This window comes from Crotalus tigris, unplaced genomic scaffold (assembly GCF_016545835.1).
Source record: "Crotalus tigris isolate CLP2741 ecotype Arizona unplaced genomic scaffold, ASM1654583v1 scf7180000023684.367845, whole genome shotgun sequence".
In the NCBI taxonomy this organism is placed as follows: Eukaryota; Metazoa; Chordata; class Lepidosauria; order Squamata; family Viperidae; genus Crotalus; species Crotalus tigris.
Window position 1 is genome coordinate 223449 of NW_024100117.1, and position 25232 is coordinate 248680.

The following is a 25232-nucleotide window of genomic DNA, read 5'->3' on the forward strand; positions in this document are numbered from 1 at the left end:
GCTGTTCCTTGTTTTTAAGGACATGATGCATTGTTCCATTTCTGTCAGTAGTCACCAGGAGATTTTGGAAGTTGACAAGCAAGGCCTAAGGATATTGGCCCTGTTACCTATCTCAAGCATCTAGAATTTAAATATAAAAATATTTATCTCTTTAGGTAACATAATTTAACAGTCCTCGAAGAATCGATGCTCCAAATATACCTAAACCTTTTTTAAAAAGTCATCTAAGCCTGTTTCTGTCAACAGATCTTGTGGAAGTGAATCCCATAAAATAATGAAATTCAGGAAACTTATCATCATGGTACTTTACTGAGCCCTCTTCCATGGATGTGAATTCTTGCAGAATGCATGTCAAAGTGCTAAATTACATAGGTCATTATGAACAGATTCTCTGTGTGCTTCATAAGAGAGAAAATGAAAGGGAGAAATTCATCCATGTTAGGTAATGTTTACGTGGTTGCAGTAACATTAGTAACTCTCAGAACAGAACTTTAAAACGGATTAACCAAGGTCTTTTACTTCAGTTTAAATTTAGTTCTTTTAAACCATAATACTTTTCTTAAATGCTTAAATGTAAGCTGATTTGTTGCTTTTGCTTTTTTTGTGACTCAAAGAAACAATGAAGCTTACTTTCTAAAACCTTTGCTCTCAGTCATTGCTTACTGTCCTAGATCTTTTGCTAATGATTGATTAGCTCCTTGTCTGTAGTGCTTTGCATCATGTTTTGTGAGGGCTGTGGAGTATTGCAGATTTCCTAACCGCTTTTGGAGAATCCTTTTAAAACCTCTTTTTCCTTGCTTTTTGGGTGGTGGTTCTTGCATCAGGCAGTATTTTCCTATTCTTGGAGATCACTTCTTCAGGCTTTTGCCTTCATCATTCCTTGCTTTTTCTGCCCTTGTTCTAGAGGCAGTTAGACTTTATACTAAAATAATATTTAAAGAAATAATACTCCGTTTAAATTGGATGGTTATGGGATGTCTCTCTCTTTTTTTTTTTAATTATCATGTTGCCTCTGGACAAGTTCAAAATAACAGCTTCCTAAGCTGAAATTTCCAAACTTTGCCTATAACTGCTTTGCTATTAATATCAAACAAATTCAAGTGCCGCCAGGCCAGCATGCTTTTAGAAAAGGCTTCTAATTTGGGATTTCTTTTCTTCAATATCTTCTTCTCAAGAAGATAACTAACTTCAGGCCAGGCAGTGTCCACACTACTTCTTTTTGTCCCATATGTGTTTAAGCAAAATGTGTTCATGTGCTCTGTAAGCACTCCTAAGCGTCTTATTCCATTATGCGGCAAACTTTGTCATCTCTTAATCACCTTATCCCTTGTCATCGGTGGCTGCTTTAGGAGCTTCCCTCTTGAGAACATTAAGAAGATGATGAGTAAGTCAAGGTAGCGTAGCCATCCCTGTCATAAGACACAAAAAGTAATGTTGACCCATCTTATTTCTTTTACTCTTAGGCGTTGCGGAATATCAATCCCAGCACAGCAAATTCTCCAAAACGTCAGGTAGGCTCATAACAAATGTTTCAGCAAAATAAGAAACATTTTCTTTTGACTTAGATCAGCTGTGCAAGGTTCTTGGGTTTCATTTGTATTTTAATACCCTGGCATGCCTAAAAAAAGCAGCTATGTGTATCTCATTAGCTTGCTTTTGGTATGTTTCATAAATAATTGATGGTTTAATAACAGATACCTTCACTTGATCTGTCTCCCCACTCATCCAATACATATCCCCGTAAATAACTTCAAGATGGTATGGTCATATTTGTCATTGCTGGTTTCAGGCATTAAAAGAAGGTGCCTAGTTTTCAGTTCTCTCTTAGACTTGTGTAACTTTGGATTTCTAAAGCATACAAACTGGCCTATAAAGCTAAGGACTCCATTTCAGCTTCAAGGAGCTAAGTTGCCTCAACTGTTTTCTTGGTTGTAAAACTTGACAGTCAATCTTACAACGTTTCTTCTGTAGAAAATAGGCCTAAAATTGAAATTATGGAATCTGCTGAATGTTTTATAAAGATTTAAAAATTATATTAACTGCCAATTCTCATTTTCAGATCTCCTATGCAAATAACTATGTCACATTTAAATAAACAATACCTCAGAGAAATCTTGTATTGGCCACCCTGGGATATAGTTTTTCAAATTTTGCCAGTTAAGGAATTGGATAGCATACTGAATCTTATACCGGGCTATGTTAGGAATGGACCTCTGTATGGAAAAATTTTGCTATAGTACTTTGTTGGAAAATGCTTTGGGGGTAAGGAAAATAATGACATACAGTTTCATTCCATCTGTCACATTTCTGGGAGAGTCTCACATTTTTATCTTCTCCAAAGCCTTCAGTAATAACATGATTTATCAAAAGTCAATTGATTTCAGTTATAGCCAAGGCAAGATTAAAGCCTGATTATCTTGATTGAAAATCAGTACTTATTCCTGGTATTGGATTAGGTTTTGTGTTTGTCATATTATTCCTGTGCTCTATATTTAGAAGCTGGCAAAATTGATGCAATGGTGTTATTTTAATTTTTACAGACATCCCAGTAATCAACTTTGTTTTAATCAGTATATGGGCTGTACTGTTTTTGTTTATTACAGATGTTTTATTTTTCTGCACGCCATACACAAGTTGAAATAGCTAAATAATTTGCATTTTAATATATGATTGGCTGACTTGAGTTTTGTAACTTGGTCACTCTGTGCCATTTTAACAATCAAATTCTATTTGAAAGAAAAATTTTGGTAACAACTCAAGCACATTTGCTTCATCTGGCCACTGTACAGAATTTGTACAATTTTGTAGCAAATTTGTAACAAACCTGAACCACTCAATTTTAATTGGAATGTTGTTTCTTACAGTATAGATTTTTGATACCTTGTCATCAATTTTCTTTATCAGCATAAATTGTCATATATAGGCCATAATTAGATTAATGTTCAATAAGCAATTTTCTCATCTTTTATTTTCTTCAGTCACTCTGAAACATAGACTCCTCTGTTTCACAGAGACACATCTTTATACTGATATTTTGGGGGTGAGGACTCATCAATATGTGGATGATACCCAGTTATATGTCACTGTCCCTGATGGCTATGAGGATCTGGAAAGGGAAGAACAGCTTGCAACTCAACCCAGCCAAGACTGATTGGTTATGGGTTTTGCATCCCAGATCCAGGAGTTGGAGGACTTCAATCTTTGGTTCTGAATGGGGTGGCATTACCATGTTCAGCCTGTGTGTAATTCAACAGCACTCCTGGGCAGCGAAGGTGGTGGTTTTGCAGAACTGTGCCTTGTGTGCCAGTTGCACTTATTCCAGGACCCAGAGACTCTGCTCATGGTGACTCATGCCTTAATTACCCCCTGACTAGATGTTTGTTTGTACCCTGCCTTCATTATTTTTACAAATAACTCATGGCAGCAAGCATACCTAATACTCCCTCCTATTTTCCACACAACAACAATCCTGTGAGGTAAGTTAGGCTAAGAGAATGTGACTGGCCTAAGGTCACCCATCTGGCTTTCATGGCTAAGGTGGGACTAGAATTGTACATGGGGCTCTCTTTGAAGACCATCTGGAACAGGGGTTCTCAACCTGTGGGTCTGGACCCCATTTGGGGTTGAACGACCATTTCACGGGGGTCGCCTAACAACACAGTCCGCCATTTTTTTCCCTTTTCCTTAGCTGTGCTACTCCCTTTTATTCTATTGGCTTTCAAAAGCCAATAGGAATTGTCCAGGCTGTCTCTGCCCTGCTGAGCCCGCCAAAAGTCCCATTCTGCAAACGGTGCTGCACCAGTTGAGTAGTCCTCGACTTACGACCGGTTGAGTAGTCCTTGACTTACGACTGGTGGGGGGGGGTCGCGGCATTAAAAAGGTTGAGAACCACTGATCTGGAAGTTTAATTTAGTCCAGAATTCAGACAAGTGGGTAGTTAAGAGCACATTTTGTTGTTTTTATGTAACATTGCTACTCTATGAATTTCACTGGCTTCCAGTAAACATCTCGGTGAGATTCAAAGAAGTGATTACCATCTCTAAAACTCTACATAGCATAGGAGTAGAATACTTGCAGGACTGCCTTTTCTCATCTGCCCACTACACATGCCACACCACACAGGGATGGGATACTCCAGGTTTCGTCTTTTATGCGTCACCACTTTACGGGACCTTTTTCTGTAATTGCCCATTTTCTCTGGAATGATCTCTGAGATATGACAGGTCCCAAATCTGCTCCATTTTTCAGCAAGCTGTTAATAACTGTCTTTCCCTCCCCCCCCCCGCCTTAGGGGCCAATTGAGAGTCCCATTAGTTCTACTATGTTGCCCTTTTTATAAATGTTTCATGTTACATGGATTGGGAAGGATGGTTTATTGTTTGTTTTTGATGCTGTACACTGCCCAGAGTCACATTGTTTGAGTTGGGTGGTTTTATACAGCTTGTAAATCAATAAAATATTTCAGGAGGGAGGGCTGTTAGGCCATTTCTTTTAATTTTTGAAGTGGTCATTTTTATGTTTTTCTCAGCTCTGCTATTTGTGACTCCAATTCTTACTTGTATTAATTGTAGTTGCCGCCTCCCAGTGTGATTCACATGGGTTCATAATTTTTTGTTTGAAAATATACTGAAATATGTTTGAAGTCTATAGGTCTTCTTACTGCTTTTTTCTTTTTTCTTAGAGGCTCTAAAGATACGTTCGATCAATTGCTGGAATCATATAATTGTATTCACCCAATATACATTTTCAAAAGGAATTTGAGTATCTTATAAAAGTTTTTGAAACAGCATGAGACTCAGAGTTGCAAAAAGAACTATAATAGATTATCTCATGTCCTAGCAAAAAAGATGAGTTTGCCATACTTGCAAAATTAAAATATATTCTTAGTAACAACATTACCAATAATGTATAAAATTATCAAGCAAAATAAAATCATTCCTAGCCCTATGTGGTAATAACTCTGATAAGAAAAAACATTTAATCCACTGATTTATCTTACGAATGTTATCTGTTAGTGGAAGCTTTCAACATCAACTACACTTTACATATGTTGATTACTCAAATGCTGCAGAATATGTAAAGAAATATTAATCTCAGTAAATTATAAGAATCCATTATAATGTGACTTAAAATTTCCTCTTGTTTGACTTTTATTTTTAACGCAGGGGTCCCCCTGGACCACGGCCCACTACCAGGCTATGAGCTGTTTAAAATCGGGCCACCCGAAGTGGCAGGCAAGCACTCCTGCACCCCCTTGCAGGCAAGTGTGTGCACGCGCACTCCATTTGTATGAGCAGCATGTATGCATGTCTGCTGCTCACTCATATGGAGCTGGCACACGTGAGCTTACCCGCCGCTCACACAGAACCATCCCTTCTCCCCCCGCCAATCCGCAAAGTTGAAAAGGTTGAGGAACTCTGTTTTATGCATACTGTGTACTGGACTATGAAGACTCTTATACCAAAATTGATCTTGCAGGAATTGACAATTGGAAACATTGAATAGTATCTTCAAAGATGGTATTGTTTAAATCCTTCTGAAATGTTGATTATATTACATGCGGGTACAGAAATGTGATTACAAAAAATTGGTATCTCTCTTCCTTTTTGAAATGCCTCCAGCAGCTCTATAATGCAGGTAACCCTCAATTTATGACCATAGTTGGGTCCAGAATTTCCAATGCTGAAGTAGGTGGTGATTAAGTGAGTCACACCTGATTGTATGACTTTTTTTTTTTAACCACAGTTGTTAGGCAAATTATTGCAATTGTTAAGTGAATCAGACCATCATTTAAGCAAATCCAGCTTCTCCCATTGACTTTGCTTGTGGGAAGCCAGCCAGGAAGATTGTAGATGGCAATCACAGGACCCCAGTACCCTGCAACTGTTGTAAATACATGCCAGTTGGCAAAGTGACCATGAAGTTGCTGCAACAGTGGTAAGTGTGAGGGCAAGTCATAAACCACTTTCTTCAGTGCTATTGTAATTTCAGGTGATCACTAAACAAATGGTTTTAAATCATGGATTACCTGCAATATAAAAAATGACTAGAATATTTTAGGTATCTGGTTTGTTTGTTATCTTCAGATTTGTTTGCTTTTGTTTTTGCTTTCAAGTCAGTCAGTCTTGAGTCCTGGCAACTGCAAACACAAATCCATGCAGTTTTCCTGGCAACATTTTCAGCAGTGGTTTTCCATTGCTTTCTTTTTATGTCCACAAAAAGTGACTGGCTCCCAGTTATCCAGCCAGCTTCTTTAATTGAGGCAGGACCTGAACTCAGGTTTCCCTGCTCCTAGTTTACCACCAAATTACACCAAATTGGCTTTGCATGCACATGCATATACCAAATCAGTCAAAGGTCTATATACTTGCTGTTCTGAGGTTTGGGCAAGTTTTATCCTTTGAGAAGAAACAAATATCTTGCAAAATCAGTATACTTCTGTCAAGAAATAAAAAGGTCATTAGCAGTCCCCATGTTAAAAAACAATATCAACTAGTCCCATTGGATCCATATTGGTATTTCCAAGAAAGTCAGCTTCACAACGTACATGCCTAAATTATTGAAATACTGTAGATATAATTTATTTTGATTCCAGCAGGTGTCTCATGATATTCTGATTAGCATACTGCTTAAAGGGTTGGCTTAAAAGAATAAGTGGATATATTGCTTATTCAAAAATCATATTTAAAATGTCTTATTAGTCATTTTTCATTAAATTCAATGAAGTATTTAGTAGGATGTCAAAAGATTTTGGATCCTGTACAGCTTTTGTATTAATGCCTTGGATGAAAATCAGGGAATAACTATCAGAACTGCAGATGCCAAAAATTGGGTGGGATAGTTAATAGCTTAGAATTGTTGTTGTTAATTGCGAAGTCATGTCCGACCCATCGCGACCCCATGGACAACGTTCCTCCAGGTCTTCCTGTCCTCTACCATCTTCTGGAGTCCATTTAAGTTCACGCCTGCTGCTTCAATGACTCCATCCAGCCACCTCATTCTCTGTCTTCCCATTCTTCTATTTCCCTCAATCTTTCCCAGCATTGGGCCCTTCTCCAGTGAGTCCTTCCTTCTCATTAGGTGGCCAAAGTATTTAGAATAGAGGTTCTCACAGTCATATTTTGATGCCCACACCATGCCCATGAGTGAAACCAATGATTTCCATAGAGTTAGTAGCTGCCAAGAAATGTTAATTACCTATTTTTAAAAATATGTTTATTTATTACATTTTATACACCCACTTAGTCCAGCAAGGATCAAAGTATCTTACATCAATATAGTCACACCGCGAGAGTATGCAGTATTAAAATAGCAACAATCATTATCAACAACATGGAGAAGTAGCAGCCTGAGGAACAGCAACAACATCCAATCTAAAGGAAGCTTCCCCCCATCACTGATCTATACCAGAGTTCTTTGGAAAAGCTAGATTGTAAGAGGTTCCTCAAAAAAGGAATAAGGTAGAAGCCAACTTAAACTATTTAAGATCTTAAATTATATATCACAGTGATTTTCAAGATGCCCACTAAGATTTGCACAAGCAGAGCTCAGAACCCAGAGCAAGCTTTGAAAGCTATAGGCAAATCTGGGGTTGTATAAAACCTGCTCCCATTTGGCTAGCCCAGGGGTAGGCAACTTTGGCACTTTTATGACTCATGGACTTCAACTCCCAGAATTCCTGAGCCAGTCCATGAGTCATAAAAGAGCCAAGGTTGCCTAACCCTGGGCTAGAGCAAAGTAATCAGATTTTAAAAACTGTAACCCCTTTGCCTTTAACTTGCTTGCAACCTTCTCAAACGGTTCAAAACTGTTGTTTTAAAATCCTGCTCTAAAATACAAGTTTCAAGTCAGACTTTTATTTCTGTCTGAAAAAACTTCAGAAGTGGAATTAGTTAACTAGGAGATGTGTTGAAAAAGAGACTAGGCAGCCATCCATCAGGGACACTTCAATTTGGATTCCTGAACTGAACAGTACATAAATTACTGCTTCCTATTCTAGGATTCCTAATAATAAATAACTGAATACAAATGTTTAAACAGATTCAGCAGAAAGGTATTGGCATCATGCAGTGGCTTCAGCAACTCGGCTATAGAGAAAGAAAAAGTGGTTAACTTAAATTCTTAAGAATACAAACTGACAATTTTTAATAAATATTTTTTGAAAAAGTCAGGAAGAAGAATGAATGGAAATAATGTACTGCCTTGATAGATACAGACTTATAAACCTGGGCAAATATTTTAAAATAGTCTGAAATGACTACAGAGTGTACAATCTGCAAAGGACTGTACCATATTAGTTGGTGTAATATATAGCTCAGGTAAGACCTTTCTGGATATGGCAGACAGGCTTAAGATACAGGAGGATCTGGACAGACTTGAACACTGGGCACTAACTAACAAAATGAAATTCAATGGTGAAAAAAGCAAGTTTCTACATTTAGGCAAGAAAAACCAAATGCACAAGTACAGCATAGGTGGCACCATGCTCAATAGTAGTAACTGTGAGAGGGACCTCGGAGTCCTAGTAGACAATCACCTAAATATGAGCCAGCAGTGTGCTGCAGCTGCCAAAAAGGCCAACACAGTGCTAGGCTGCATTAACAGAGGGATAGAATCAAGATCACGTGAGGTATTAATACCACTCTTCAATGCCTTGGTAAGGCCACACTTGGAATACTGCATCCAGTTTTGGTCACCACGATGTAAAAAAGATGTTGAGACTCTAGAAAGCGTACAGAGAAGAGCAACAAAGATGATTAGGGGACTGGAGGCTAAAACATATAAGGAACGGTTGCTAGAATTGGGTATGTCTAGTTTAACGAAGAGAAGGACAAGGGGGGACATGATAGCAGTATTCCAATATCTCAGGGGCTGCCATAAAGAAGAGGGAATTAAGCTATTTTCCAAAGCGCCTGAAGGCAGGACAAGAAGCAATGGGTGGAAACTAATCAAGGAGAGAAGCAACCTAGAACTAAGGAGAAACTTCCTGACAGTGAGAACAATTAATCAGTGGAACAGCCTGCCTCCAGAAGCAGTAAATGCTCCAACACTGGAAGTTTTTAAGAAGAGACTGGACAGCCATTTGTCCGAAATGGTGTAGGGTTTCCTGCCTGAGCAGGGGGTTGGACTAGAATGACCTCCAAGGTCCCTTCCAACTTTACTATTATTACTATTACAAAGTTATATTAAATAGCTGATTTGCCTTGATCTTAAACTGATCGTTTGAAATAGTTGAGATAGTTGCAGATAGTGATCAGTATGATGGATGTCTTTGCAATTTTGTACTTGGACTTATTTTTAAATACCATTTTTAGAAAACTGCTAATTTGCACTGTTCTCCTTCTGAGATCAACAAATTAAGCCCAATTTATATGTAGTTAAAAGCATAGTACTAGAATTATTTCACACCAAAGAACTAAACCCCTCAAAAAGTCACTAAGTTCACAACACTATGCCGTTGTCAACAGTGAGGCTGTGTGCTCTCTGAAGATTTTGGTGTAAGACTGAGCTCATCTGTGTTGAATTTCCTGACAAAATGTGTATTAATGTTTTTAATAAAAGTGCGTATGATCACAAGTCTGCTTGTGATGTTCCATCTTCTCTAGTGTGGCTCAAAATTTTGCCAGACCTCAAAAGCACATACTACTAATTCCACATTGCAGTGCTGTGGGTTCACTGTTCAGGACTAATGGGAGGGATTGCTTGAATACTAAGTACTGTAACTGAATGTAGAAGAGTTGATTATAGAAGTATTACAGGAGGCCATGCGAATCCTGATTTAAACAGACTTTTAAGAAAATAAACTAGAAGGTATGAAAAAGCTCCTATTGTAGCTTCATGCAAGATGATTGGTCCAATTAAGCATCTACAAACAGTGAAATTAAGTAGACATTATTGATGTCTCGTGTTACTTCAAAATCAATGTGAGTGGGACAAATTTTGGACTCAGGAAATACTATAAGTGCTTAGGAGACAATATTTGCCTGATCTTGGCTGATTTCAAAAAGCTAATTGGATTACATTTACTTAGTGCTTAGATATAGGATCAAGAAATTGCTGGATTATATGTAAGACTCTGGAATTGAGATTATCTCAGAAAATGGCTGTGGCAAACCCATTCTGTATTGCTGCCAAGAAAACTACATGGATCATCAAATCACCAATAATGGAGGATATTTTATTTTTTCTTACCTAATTAAAACTTGCAGCCTTTAAATTATTGCTCATAAAAGTTGCTGATTCTTAAGCAAAAGAATGAACAATAATATCACATGTAATCTTAATTGTTACTATGTTTACCTGCTTGAGCCATTGGTTATTTTTATTCATAATCTCTAATTCTGGATAAACTTCTGAAAGTTTAAGGTAGGATTCTTGATTATTTATCTGTCCATTTATTCAAATATGTAATATCAAATTGGGAGAAACCAGCAGTGTCTTGGATTCCAGAGGACTACAATCTTAATCTGAAATTAATTTTTTTGTTTTGCTTTCTTACTTATTGCTATACAAAATATGAAGCTGTATTACCTGAACTCCTGTTTTAGGGCAAGATACCTGTATGGTTATGTATAACATTGAGAGTGTATGCTTTTAGTCTATTAGAAGCAATAATCTGACTGCTAAAGCTATAATCTAGTGAAAAGTTCTTAGAGCTCATTTCAGCAATGAAACCATTGTAGAGAAAGTTGGTTCTGATGATATAGCAGCAATTAACTTCTTTCTAATTATTCCTGGGAGTTGCTTACTTGTAGAAATAGTAATATCAAGGCTGAAGATTCATGTGAGATCACAGGTTCTTTTGATTAAAAATAATTTAGCAGATTAATGAGTCGAAGCACTAGTTGATAACTAATAGCGCATCTAACAGAAAAAACTTGCCCCAGAATACCTTGAAACTGTATGAGTTGAACAGCGATTTGAGGATTGCAATCTTGCTAGTCCTGTGTTGTGTATTCCTTTGATTCCACTACATAATAAGCCTGTTTTTGTCATTGTTTCAGTCATTGCTTTTGTCAACTCCACCCTTAACATTTTGTCCATGTTCATATGCAGTCAGATCCTGAAATTCAAGTATGTCTATGCGACACCTGTTTGGTCACTTTCAGGGCCTTTGGAACACCAAGACTAGAGTGGTGTCAATGTCTAGAAAAGCCTCTAAAAATAAAGGGGCCAGCAGCCTAATAGATTTATTTTGGCTTGAATCTAAATATTCTTTAGCCTGTGGAAACTATGACTCTTCTGTAGTTCTGTTAAAAGTCATTTGAAAGATTCCATTCATATTTGGTGACTAAACTTTATACTCACTTGCTTCTGATTGATAATATTAACGTCTATATTGAAATAAAAAAGTGAAAATTATAAAAATAATATAAAATATATTATAAAATATTTTATATTATAATAATATAGTTTATATTATAATTATATTAATAATGTATATGATAAAAATAATATAAAAATATGCCCATGGTAGTTTAGAACTTGAGTGTGTTTTTTTATTCAGTAGACATAGCTGCCTACTTACCAAGCAATTATGGGCAACTAACAATATCAAAAAGAAAAATCAGTAATAAGCCAACAAATCAGTAGACTTCAGGTACTGAGAAAAAGTGTTGCACCATAATAATAATATTTTCAGTTTAAATTTGTATTCCTTATCTGGTAAAATATTACTAGGTCTTAGCCGCTTTTTTAAAAAAGCTATTTTTAATTTATGGAGATTTCTCTTTTGCAAATACTCCTTTTTTTCACATAGAACTTTATTTTAACCTGCAACTTTTTTATATTCCAGAAAATATATCCCAAATAAATAATGTTGTGCCAGTACAATGAAGTCACATTATTGTCCATGGTATCAGAATCTGAACCCTCATGACACATTTTACATTTATGGAAATGAATACATTACTGCCATACACTTAATAAATCTGTCATTTATTATTTCTAATCTTGTATATCTCAATTTGATAGAGTTCATAAATAGGATGTGTAAAAGATCAAGCAATATCAGAAAATGGTCACATTAATAGCTATAGATCACTGGTATTATGAAATATCCATTATATGCAACAATAATTTAAAGATGACAAATTATCTGCATTTATACATTGCGCTAAGCCATTCCGAGGTTACTTTGTTTTTGACTGAGAGTATTGCACAAATGTACATGCTAAGGTACATAAAACACGGTTTGTAACTTAGCATGTTATGCGAAACCAGTCAGATGGTTTCTGTTCAGCAAACTACTATATTGTGATGTAGTATAAATTCACTATTGAAAAAGAACACTGGAACACTAGAAATCAAAATCTTTTTGTAAGATATTGTAAGGAATTAGCTATTAACCTTCACTTCTGAAGTCACTCTGACAACTTTAGTGAAATGGAAAAATTACTGAAATTAAAAGCATAAATGGGGGGGATGTGTATTAGAAGGCTTAATGGCATGTATAAATAATTAAATGAATATGGGATATGGCCTATAAACAATTGTCACAAACACATATAAATTATTTAATAATTATGTTATTAATAGGAGGTTTTGGAATTATATTTGTATTCTACAACTGATAACTGTATTTTAATCTAGACTGCTCTCCAGCATAATCCTATTGCAGTGCCTTCCATTGCCAAATATTCACTGATTTAATAACTAATCTTTTTTGAAATCTTTGGATTTGATCCTATAAAACATCTACATTACTATAAAATATAAGATTTTCACATTTCAAGGACAGAAAATGTTAAAAGAATCTTATTACATATTTCAAGATTAGCAATACATTTTATGAATTTCTGACTCAAAAAATATCATTTAAAGTGCAGTTGGACAGTATTCAGAAGTCTAAATACTTCTTTATAGTAGCTTCTCTATGGATTTGATGGATTATTTTATCTTGGTTTTTAAAGTCTAGTGTTAAAAATTGTGTACTAACAAAAGTGTTAAATCTTATTGGTAATTAGAAACATTTAACTATGTTTTTTTAAGTAATGAGGAAATAACAATTACCAGGCAGATTTTTCCAGACTTCATATTCAAACAATAACTTTATGAATTGAAATATCAAGTTTCAAAGCCTTGCGTTGGATTATATACTGTATGTTAATTTCATGATTAAGAAATCATGTTACAGTGCTTTTTTATTCAGCTGCATTTAAAACAGAACTGTGCACATGTCTTGTCTCTATCCAGTGTTATCTTTTATTCTGAAAACATTAATTTCATGAGTGAAATGTTGAAAATAGTGGGCAGTTATGAATTACTTTCTCCTTGTTGTGTAAGTTAAGAGCCATGCTAACATTTATTACGAATCAAGGTGAGTAATATTTGAGGAGCCATTGAAGGATGGTGTCTCCCAATCCCCATTAAACCTGTTGGCGCATGTCCCCATTTCTAAAGCTGCTGACAGCACCAGGTAACTTCCTATGTTTCAGGTGGCAGAACTTTGGCAAACGTTCAAGGCCCTTCCCATCATTTAAACTGGCCCTTCCTGTCTCTTAAACTAGCAAAGCAAATCCTGTTTGTTTTTTTTTAAACTTCATAAGAACTGAAATACCTCCTGTGTCATTACCATTCACATTGTCTTTGACTTGCCCATCCCTCCTGTTAGGTCTCAGTTTCTTTTTCCTGCAGGTGTCTTGGTCTATTTTTTTTCTCCAACTCCACCATTTAAGTTGTTTCTCAAATTATTTTTCATTGTACCCCAATAAGGAGTGTGTGTATGTATAAAGAAAGGCATCCAGATGCTAAGAAAGTGAAATAAATGGATGAGAGCGTAGCAATAAGTCTGTGAGTTCTGCTGGCTCTGATCAAAGATTTACTTAGTTCATCATTCTGTTCTTACATCTGCCAACCAAATGCCTCTTGGGAAGTTTAGAAGTAGGAGATGAGTCTTTTACATTAGTACTTTCCCATTTAATTTCCCCAACAGCTGATATTCAGAGGTGTACCCATGTGACTGATGTAGGAGGTGGCACATAAAATACCATGACTAGTAAATAATCACTGATAACTGGTAAGAGACTTGTCATAACTTTTGAAACCGTATAGCTTAGCACCAAACAAATAGTATCTTCCTCCAATGTTACAAAATGAGCATTGAACCTTAAATGTGAGTTATGAATACAATCATTTCTTAATTGGCAGGAATTGGCTCTCCGTAGTCAGCTTCCCAGTATGGAACAAGATGGCACCCAGAATCGAGTTTCCTCTCCTGGAATGTCTCAAGAACTGAGAACAATGACCACAAATAGCTCAGATCCCTTTCTTAACAGGTTAGTGGCAGTAGCTAGGAGAGTAGCTTCATTTCACCCAAAAGCTAATGATTTTTCAAATTGTGTTTGGTTTATGTAATCATCTGTTTGGGACTGTGGTCTGTTCCAAGAACCACAGCTGTAAAAAGATCTTTTCTTCCAGGGCAAATCCAGTTCACTCTCACATTCGCACCCCCCCCCCCAAAAAAAAAGCTGAAGATTAAGAGCTGTGGAAATCAACTGTTCAGAATTGTAGGAAAGATTTGTCTTCAAAGTCATAACATGTTGTCCCAGGCACAAGTCAATTTATGCACAGCCATTTAAAATTACTGACTCAGAAAACCTTTTCAAAAGCTAGCAGTGAACTTGCTGTGGGGCTCTCTTAAAGGAGTTTGCAGCATTCCTGGTTTCAATTTTATTCTTTACGGCATTGACACACAGGAAATGGTGATAGGATTTAGCATATCATATTTCAAGGCAAGTAGGCTATTTTTTTTTGGTATTAATTTATGCAGCCTCTGGTTACTTGTTAACAGTGTTGTATGTTTAATGCTTCTAGCCCTTATTATTGAATAGTTAAGGTTTAAAATGGGATATCAATACACACAAACAACTGAAAAGAAACCATTGTTGGTTATTTGGATATTGCTTCACCTGAGGACTTGATTCTTATTTTTCAAACATAAGTCAATCACAGAAGAAATTACTACTTTTTAATGAAATGTGTCATTTCTCAAGGGCATTCCTCATTGTCCTACTATCATATAAATATTATTTTCAAAATTTTCTCAGTGGCAGTCCTACAAAATTCTAACTTCAAGGATACTGACTACCATAAGTAAACTCTGAATATATCTGAAGCCCCTGTGTGTGCGATATGTCTGTGTATGTTATAGTTAAAATGTTAGCCATTGTGGAACAAGTGCATTCAGGTAGTCCTTGACTTACAACCACAAATGAGCCCAAAATTTCTGATGCTAAGCAAGACATTTGTTAAGTGAGTCTTGCTCCACTTGACGACCTTTCTTGCCACATTTGTTAAGTGAATCAGTGCAGTTGTTAAGCTAGTAGCATGGTTGTTAAGTGAATCCGGCTTCCCCCGTAGACTTTGCTTGTCAGAAGTTCGCAAAAGGTGATCCCGGGACACTGCAACCGTCAGAAATATGAACCAGTTGCTAAGCATCTGAATTTTGATCACGTGACCATGCAGCGGTTGTAAGTGTGGAGAAAAGGTCATATGTCATTTTTTTCAGTGCTGTTTTAACTTTGAACCATCACTAAATGGACTGCTGTAAGTCGAGGAGTATCTGCACACTTTTGCAGCAGGGCAGTCAGTAGTATAATAGTGTGTAAACTAAATTTTGTTTATTTATGCAAATTTTATACTGCTTCAGTCAATTGACTCAAACCAAATTAGAAACGTGTTTAGATTAAAATTCTGAAGAACACATGAGCAAATTAGAAGGCATTGCCAACTTTTTAAAATAATGTTGCCCTAGTGGAACTCTATTATTACTAACTCCTGTGAATTTATTAATTTTTTTATTGAGGGTCACAGACTCATTTACCATTTCAGAAGACTGCAGTATCATAGCGATTGAGAAACACAGGGTTTTTATGTGGTGGCAGCAAAGATTAGTCAAGGTTGTGGATGAACTTGATTGTGCTGGGAATGGATGCCACATGCTGTATTGTATGCGGCATTGTGGGAATTGAGACTTGCAGAATTGAACATTTAAAGAATTCTCCTTCACAGACTTTTTTAAAGGTGTAATTTTACAGAGAGAACATAATTCAACCCTGACTGTGAAAACGAACCCTTTTGATGATAAATGCTGGCTGTTGTTTCCATCAGTAACTTAAATTAACGTAACATTTCCCTTGCAGTGGAACATACCACTCCAGAGATGAGAGCACAGACAGTGGCCTCAGCATGAGCAGTTACAGTATTCCTAGAACTCCGGATGACTTCCTTAATAGTGTTGATGAAATGGATACAGGTGAGGCTCAGCTCCTTCCAGTTGCTTTCTGACTGATGCTTCTTGTACCTAGTTTAGGGGTAGGCAACCTTGGCTCTTTTATGGCTCAGGAATTCTGGGAGTTGAAGTCCACGAGTCATAAAAGAGCCAAGGTTGCCTACACCTGACCTAGTTTAACGAGCAGTAAGTTAGGTGGGTTAACTGCAGTAGAATAGATATGAGCGAAACAATGGAATTGTCAGGAGACATAAAGGTGCACTTGACATCACTTCCCTCCATGAACAAGGAATTCAACTATTCATCTCACAGAGTTCTGCCCAAATCTTCTTTTCTATGAGGTATCATTTGTAACGAGAGCGAGAAAAAAACACTATGGATTTGTAGTGATTTTGACAACAATATTATATTATATCTTCTTCAATTAGGTGCTCAAATATGAATATAAACATATGAAATATCTTTAGTTTAAAATGGCCTGAATATTTTTGAGCAGCAAATCCTAATTTACTGCTCCAGCCTGTCCCTATGGCTTCAGTTTTTAAGGTTCCATCTTTCCCTTCACATTGATAAGAAACATTATTGAAAGTTACCCTGGTTGCATCTTATAATGTTTATTTAATCCTTTTGTATTATTTATAAAACAATTTTTATTATTTTAATTTTACTTTAATCTTGACAAGTCTTCCAGAGCGTCCTACAAGATCAGTCATAACACAGTCCCGCTTTCTGTTTTGCAATCTAAATAACATGCTCAAAGAAAGGGACGGGAAAAAACAAGTACAGGTTTTAAATTGATAACCCTCCTTTTACAATCTTTTATTGTGGGTTGCTGGCAGTTTCAGAAGAGATTATCTTTTCCATGAGCAACAGTTGTTGCAAGTTTTCTCAACATGGATCGGCAGTTGTTCTTACTATCAGTTGATGCCTTCCTTTCTTCAAAGGAGATGCCCCAGTGGGAAGGGTCTCCATGATTATGAGCACAAGATGTTGTGCTGATGTTCCTTCCACAGGGTGGGAGTGGCTTCAAATGACCAATATTTAGAGCAGTGGTTCTCAGCCTGTGGGTCGGGACCCCATTTGGGGTCGAACGACCATTTCATGGGGGTCGCCAAACAAGGCTGTCCACCATTTTTCCCCCCTTTTCTTTGGCCACACCCCTGGCACCCGGTGATGTATAAGTGGTTGGGGGTCACTACAACATGGGGAACTGTATTATGGGGTCGCGGCATTAGAAAGGTTGAGAACCACTGATTTAGAGCGACTTAAATATATCTGCTTAATGCCCTGCTTTGCATTTATGCTGAATCTAGGTGACACTATCAACCAAAGCACCATCCCCTCCCATCAGAACCGCTTTCCAGACTACCTTGAAGCCATTCCGGGGACTAATGTGGACCTTGGAACACTGGAAGGTGATGCAATGAATATAGAAGGAGAGGAACTGATGCCAAGCCTGCAAGAAGCTTTGAGCTCCGATATCCTTAATGACATGGAATCTGTGTTGGCAGCCACCAAGCTAGATAAAGAAAGCTTTCTTACTTGGTTATAGGGCCCTCGGGGAGATGGAATTTGAAATCTTTGAAGGATCTAAGGAGATAAGACACGTACCTGTTGTTGAGAACGAGCCTGTATCATAAAGGCATCTTGGCTTATGATCAGAGAGGAAAACATTTTATTGAACGAAATACTTCAGATTTTATTGATCCAATGTTTTGTTCTTTTTTTGTCCAATCGCTGCTGTTATATCGCTGACCTCTTTCACATAGACTCTGAAGAATTCAGTTTTTTTTTTTTTTTCTGTTGCAACTACTGTTCAGCATGGTGGTAATGGACAGGGAGAGGATGGGAAAGTTGGGAGAGGAAGAGAGAGAAAGAGACCAGCTATATTTCTGGATAATGTCTACCATTCCTTTTGCCCTGCTTTCTGTTTGCTTGTCCTTTTCTTTGACTAAGGCTGTCGTGGAGCTTCAGCTTTTGTGTGTTGGAAAAACAAAACAAAACACATAACTGGCCCAGCAAGCCAAAAATGATGTATTTGATAGGGGGTAGGGTAGAGGGAGTCTATACTAATTTGGAAATAAAGCATAAAATGTTTTAATGTTGGGCAGAAACTATCAGACATTTTAGTGTTGGGTATAGTTCTTCATGCTACTTGATCTATATTGAACAAAATAAGACACATGCCAAGAACGGCTGTGGGATTGTGTCCACTGGCGGCTTCTTATTCCCTCAATTAGTTTGCTCACATTTTACAGCAGGGGTAGTCAACCTTGGCTCTTTTATGACTCGTGGACTTCAACTCCCAGAATTCCTGAGCCAGCTTTGCTGGCTCAGGAATTCTGGGAGTTGAAGTCCACGAGTCATAAAAGAGCCAAGGTTGACTACCCCTGTTTTACAGCATCATGAAGAAACTCTTTTATACAAAAACGTGGGTCATGATTGTTGCCTCTTAACTTTAGCTTGTTTTCCAAAGTTTAGGTCTATTTTTAATTATAGCAGTAGATTAGAAAAGGAACTTTTTCTGGTTCTGTTGTGTGTATTGGTTGTTTTTGTTTTAATATTTTTAATTACTGAAATCTAAATTTCCTGACTTCACCTAGTCTTATTTAAGTCTGAATGGATTTTTTTATACTAAGCTAGTATAGCCAGTTAATATCAGTAGTTCTGTGTTTTGCTTACAGCTTTTTAAAAAATAATTTTGAATGTATTCATTAGATTAAAGAGCCATTGGCTTAAGTTTCACCCCTCTACCCAGAATTCAAAGAAACTTCCTCTTCTTACAGAATACTTTACCTAAATCTACTTATTTGAACATTAGTCTCACATATTCTGGAAGGAGTTTTTTATCTTTTTAACTGCCGTTTAAGAATGGCCAACTGTGTAGCTTTTACCCCAAGTTTTAAACACAGTAAACACTACACTATGTTTTTAATGAAAGGACAGTTTTTATCATCTCTTGGAGAGCTTTTTAATTTTGATGAAATTGATGGCTTGAGAATCAAGTGTCCCTAATGAATAGAAACCGATGCTTTCCTGTACATAGTTTCATGATACTGTCTGCACTGTTATGTGAGTTTACAATATTACCAATGAGAACACTAAAGTTAAACTGTGTCAAAAGCATATTGAGAAATAGGTCCATTATACATTTAGAAGACTGTAAAGATAAGTGATAGATGGCAACATGAGCATGTAGTTGGCCATGTATTTTAGTTGTAGTGATTAGCACTGAAGTCAAAGAGTGAGTATATATCTATAACTTTGCTTTTAGCAGGAATGGGTTATTCTCAAAGTTGTCTGTAGGAACTGTGATATTCCAAAGAGTATTTTAAATGAACAAAATGCCCATGTTGAAATATAAGCTAGGATGCCTTTTTTTTTCTTTAAATGTATTGGCACCAATAAGTGCCTTAAAGGTCTGTCAACATTCCCATTAATTTGTTGTCTTTATTGCAAGAGTTTATAATATAACAGTCAGGAAAAGTTTAAACCTGAAATCCAGTGTATAATTTTCAGACTAGGACAGTGATGGCGAACCTTTTAGAGACCGAGTGCCCAAAAACTGGCCCCCGCCCCACTCCACCCCGTTTTACCCCTGCTCTGCCTGCCGGCGGGGCCACTCATCGCCTCCAGGGCCCGCCGCAGATTGCCCAGGCAGTCTAGCAGTGCCATGGCAGCCATGCCCTCTGCCTGTGCCCCGCAGCATCAACTGTACATATTGGGGCGTGAAGGCAGAGTCTTGTCTATGCTGCCTGGCTGCCATGTCCTTGGCTGCGCTGCTCCGTGTGCGCCATGCTCAAGGCTGACTCCCCAGGGAGGCTACTGGTGAGGGGGTCGCGGGCCGAGGCAAGGCTGGGGCAACGGCACGTGTGCCCACAGAAATGGTTCCGAGTGCCACCTCTGGCACCCGTGCCATAGGTACGCCACCACTGGACCAGGACATGCTTTTAAAAAATGGACGGAGTCCAGTTCTTTGCTCAAGTTGGTAAAAATTATTTCCATTTGATATATTGTGAAACAGGAAATGCCCTCTCCCTTGGGCACCGCCTATTCACCCTCAAAATCTGCTCTAAAGAGATCTGCTCTTTTGGGAAAGATTTTATGGGTGTATGGAAGAGAAGTCAAGAAGTGTAATGCTGGGTTTTAGCAATGTGTCCCTTTTTAGTTGACACGAGGATGAAATTAACAGTTGCAGCCTTCAGTTTTATGTATGCCGAAAAGCCACAGCTTAATGAATTATTTTTCTTCTGCAATGCCATATCAACTTCCAAGTCGGTGAACATGTGAATGGGATCATGTGAGCAGATTCTCAGTCCCATTAAGAAGATTCCTTTGTTTTTTACTTCCCTACCCTTTCCAAGAAATACTTGAAAGCCAACTGAAACTAACTTTAAATTGATTCAAATAGTGTTCCAGATGGGAGAAAAGGTGAAAAATTCAGAGTTCTTACATTTGGGTTGTTTTGGTTTTTTTCCATACGTGGGAGGACCATGTGCCCCTGTTTGAATATCAGATAGGAACTTCTGAATTCCTGTACCCAGTAATAGTTTTGGGATGCTTTAGTTGGTTACAGCTTTAAAGTTGGAACATTTTTTCCTAATTTTTCCTTGTTGTACACTACACTACACTACACTACACTACACAGCTCAAACTATATTTGAGTAGCACTGCTAGAGAAGTACTTACCTAAAATTGTTCTTGAATTTTTCTTAACACTAAGCCGTCTGTACAGTACTTAACTCTAGTTACATTTTAGTGGGAAATGTGCCTTAGCAATCACTTGTACTGTTGGCAGAAGAAAAACAAACTAGATGCTATTACACATTTTTTATTCAAATCTATCATTTGACAAAGTGGCTTACTCCTTTTAGGGTGTTGAAATGCAAAAGAAAAAAAAGTGTTATAGGTAGTATTTTGTATTGAACTGGTGTATATATTTAAACAGATTTACTGTCCTAACTTTATGGCTTCTAGATATTTTTTTAAGTACAGTGTGTTCAAAATGCAATGAAAGCTTATGAATTCTTGTGTATGTTTGACAACATATTTTGAAAACTATACTGTTTCGATAAATCATGTGGATTCACAGTTGTACCAATCAGTGTTGGAGCTCAAGCAATGCAAGGTTAAGAGCAATTAATGGTACCCTATCTTTTGCACATATGGAAAATCCATATTAAAATGACTTCACTTGCAATCATGGGGGGGAGCGACTTTTTATACAAGAGGCGGGTTTGTACGTTTGTCTAAAGTGACACTTTTTCCTTTGGGTGAAAAACTTCTATATTTTAAGATGTTTTCTATTAGAGAACTCTGAAACACAACTCTCAAATATATATAGTTATAAATGTTATATTTTCTTTAGGTGTAAGAGCATGCCTATGTTAGATATCCTAGAAATTTCTGTTACATTATTTTCTTTTATGTAATACATTTTTCACTGCTTTTTTTGTTTTACATGATATAAATATATACTTTGCGCTTACAATGTGTTTGTTTTATTTTTTAATATTTATATTTTTAACATTAAGCACATCCTAATGCTAATAAAACCTTAATATGAGCAAATTTTCACCCATAAACTGACAGGTAACTTAAAATAATTTATAATCATATTTGAAGACAGTGACTGCTGTATTCTCAAGAAATCCAAGTACTTTAAGAAATGTAAGCCTGGCTGGTAAGATTAAACAAAGCAAATCAAAGTGGTGCTTTGCCCATTCAAACAAAATTATTTTGCAAAGTACGTTAGCATTAGTAAAATAATCTTTTAACTAAGGGGTTAAATCTGCCACATCTTTTAGCATGATTGCATAGTTGCTTCAAAAGGTGTCATGATTTCTACAGATATGTGTACATTCACAGACGAGATTTCCGATGGGAATTCCCATGTGACTGGGGAAACCTTTTGAAGCAGCTGTGAGTCTTTCCCAGAACATAACTGCTTTAATTGCTTCAAAAAGAGTGGCAGAGGGTGGATCTTTTATTTGAGATACAGAAGGAGGGAAAAGGACAAAGTCTATTGAGACTTTTGAGACACTAACCTCTCAGATTTGGTAATACAGTGAGGTGTACCTTTGACTCAAAATTGTATGGCAGATTACTATCAAGTCTGCAAGACCTTTCTACTTTGGGAATGACTCTTTAGACTTTTACCCCAAAAGTTGAACCTCAGATATTTGGTGCTTGGCTGTTTTTGATATGCTGATCTTAAATTGCAATAATAAATTTGATTTTACACCCAGATCTTAGACAGTATACTCAAAAGAATGTTTATGTATCTAATATTTCTAATGCAGTATATGATCCAGCGTTAATGCAGCACATTACGTTTCTGAGGTGTACATGGGAAGAGAAGCAGAACTGAACAGAATGGGCCTCCATCATTCAGCAAATCTGCCTGTTATCTTAGGAACAGTTCTGTGTTACTTTGCACAGATGAAATATTCAGAGGAGGAGGGATGTGATTGCCCATTTATATAACATAACTTAAGCTTAAATAAAAACTGCTGGGCCTAACTCCCATCTTGACCCAAATGTAGAGGAAGAGCCAGGTCTTAATGGGCTTCCGTAAGGCCAGGTGGGAAGACCCTCCAGATCTTGGGAGGGCCTCATAAGGCAGGCGCCACTCCTACGTCCTGGCCAATGACATTGTTTAATAGGACCTGGAAGGTGGCCACCTAATCTGATTTACCCCTCAAATAACCTGACTCTGTGCTATGAAGGGCTTTTAAGGCTAATAACTGGAAGCTTGAATTGCAACCATAAAGAAGCAGGAGCTCATGTAGCTCATACAGCAGTGATATGACAGGCAAACTGCTGGGCATCCAAGACCATGCAACTTGGTATTCTGGATCAGTTGAAGCTTCTGGGTGGTCTTCATTACATCATGAAGCACACACATACTTTAGTTGTGAAATGTACATTATATTTAAATCCTTATGACTTGTGTATTAATAGCTGTTGAAGAGCAACGCAATAAAAAAGCAAGTTTTGGATTGGAAGGGGGCTTCTTGCCATTAAGAAAAACTAATTTGCATAGGATGTATCATAGGAAGGAGTTGCTGCATTAACTAAGCAACAGAGCGAAAAATTCACCGTTTTTAAATTCTGGATTATTAAGCACATCATTCATGTAATGTGTTCATTGTTTGTCTGGACATCTACAAATGCATTTCTGTCTCAAAACATTTCTTTCCATGTATTTACTATCTCAATATTCCTCTTTCCTAAGTCATTCTCATATTGGGTTCCCACCCACCCCCTCCAATCAAAACAAATCTTTATTACAATCATTGACCAACATAAGGAGGACAGGGTACCAACAATCAGTAATTTTTTAAAACTGAAAAGAAATTTAAAAAACAAAAAACAGAGTAATTTTATGTATATTCTCTATAAAAATGAAACTAGAGTTTTCTTTTTCAAAGCTCATCACCATAATCGTTCAGTGAAGACAAGGTTCTGTAATTCATTGTTTATGTGTAATATATTGTATATTACACATAATATTGTTATAGGGTGGTAGAGTTTGCTTGTATTGCAATAGCATTGTGAAAATCATTCCAACAGTGTTTGTGACAGCACTGTTATATTCATCATATGGCACCTTCACATCACATTTCAATAAAAAGATAACAAAATATGAAATATAAAAGCTAAAATATTATAAACGTATCTCTAGATTGCAGATATGTTTCTATGTTTATTTGACAAATCTTGATCACAGGGCCAACCTCTTTTATCACAGAGTCCTGAAAATGGCCTTGTATTCATACCTTGCATAATTTAGTATAGTGTCATGTGATAATAGCCAGGAGATCACTAGAATTAACTGGCTGATGTATCTTTGTTTTGCCTTGGAAGTGACACCTTGTTAAGTGTGACAGCACATAATTGACCTTAGCTGGTTTAGGAAAAGATTTGGACCTGATTTGTACAGATAGCCCGTGACCTATTTGTTTAGCAACTGTTCGAAGCTACAACAGCACTGAAAAAAAAAAAGGATTTAAAACTCTGCACTTATGACCATCACAACATCCCCCTAGTCACAGTGATCAAAATTCAGGCACTTGGCAACCAACATGTACTGTATTTACAACAATGCAGTGTCCCACGGTGATGTTTTCACCATTTGCAATCTTCCCAGCAGACCTCTGACAAAGTCAATGCGGGAAGCTGGATTTACTTAACAACTGCCTAATTCACTTAACAACTGCAGTGATTCGCTCAACCATGGCAAAAAAATAAAATAAAATCAGATACAACTCATTTAATAACTGCCTTACCTAGCAACAGAAATTCTGGTCTCTTAATTGTCATAAATTGAGGACTACTTGAAGAGATGAACAGGATGTAAACTAGGCTGGGAAGTCTCGAGGAGAGCAATAGCAAATCACTTCTGTATTGTCAGAGAAAAGTACAGCAACCCGTTCAAATCTTTGCTCAAGGAAGCTTTATGTTTATCCATCAGCACATGTATACAGTACAGCCATAAAAAGGGTGACAGGGTTTGGGGTTTTCTTTTGTGTCTTTGAGTCAGCATTGTCTCTTGACAACTGCCTGGACTAGTTCTTGGCAAGATTATGGCTTCTGAGAAACAAAAGCAAGACGTGTGTGAAAGTGCAATCAATACATTGCAAGATCTCTTGGTGGGTATGTTTAAATTTTGCACATTAAAGCTTTTTTTGGGGGGGGGGTTGCTAACAAAATATGAAAGCAAGAAGGCCAGAAATGTCTATTTCATAGGAAATCAGTTTGCTTTACAAACATTCATACACTGCATTTTGTGGAGTTAAAGCACTTTTAAAAACCACGAATACCTTTCTAGAGTAGGGCAGTATCTGCACCTATGTTGTAGATAGAAGACTGAGGCTGAGAAAATGTGTGACTTTTCCAGACCACGTAGTGCTGTGTGACACACTAAACTTTTCTGATTTAGCTAAGAATGAGCATTTGTCCATTTGCCTGTATTTGAGACCTAAAACCATTTTTCTTC

General features: G+C 37.0%; 1 protein-coding gene across 8 annotated transcripts in view; it reads left to right on the forward strand.

Annotated features, from left to right (window-relative positions):
* Nucleotides 1–18353, forward strand: part of YAP1 (Yes1 associated transcriptional regulator) — a 99441-nt gene extending 81088 nt beyond the window's left edge. For 4 of the 8 annotated variants that reach the window (XM_039320692.1, XM_039320693.1, XM_039320696.1 and 1 more), the window contains 4 exons: nucleotides 1464–1511; nucleotides 14149–14276; nucleotides 16143–16255; nucleotides 17545–18353. In XM_039320692.1, the coding sequence (XP_039176626.1) occupies nucleotides 1464–1511; nucleotides 14149–14276; nucleotides 16143–16255; nucleotides 17545–17783 (528 nt within the window). In that variant the 3' untranslated portion in view covers nucleotides 17784–18353. The remainder of the gene's footprint in view (nucleotides 1–1463; nucleotides 1512–14148; nucleotides 14277–16142; nucleotides 16256–17544) is intronic. The other 4 variants (XM_039320694.1, XM_039320695.1, XM_039320698.1 and 1 more) reach the window with 1 other exon arrangement.
* The last annotated feature ends 6879 nt before the right edge of the window (nucleotides 18354–25232 follow it).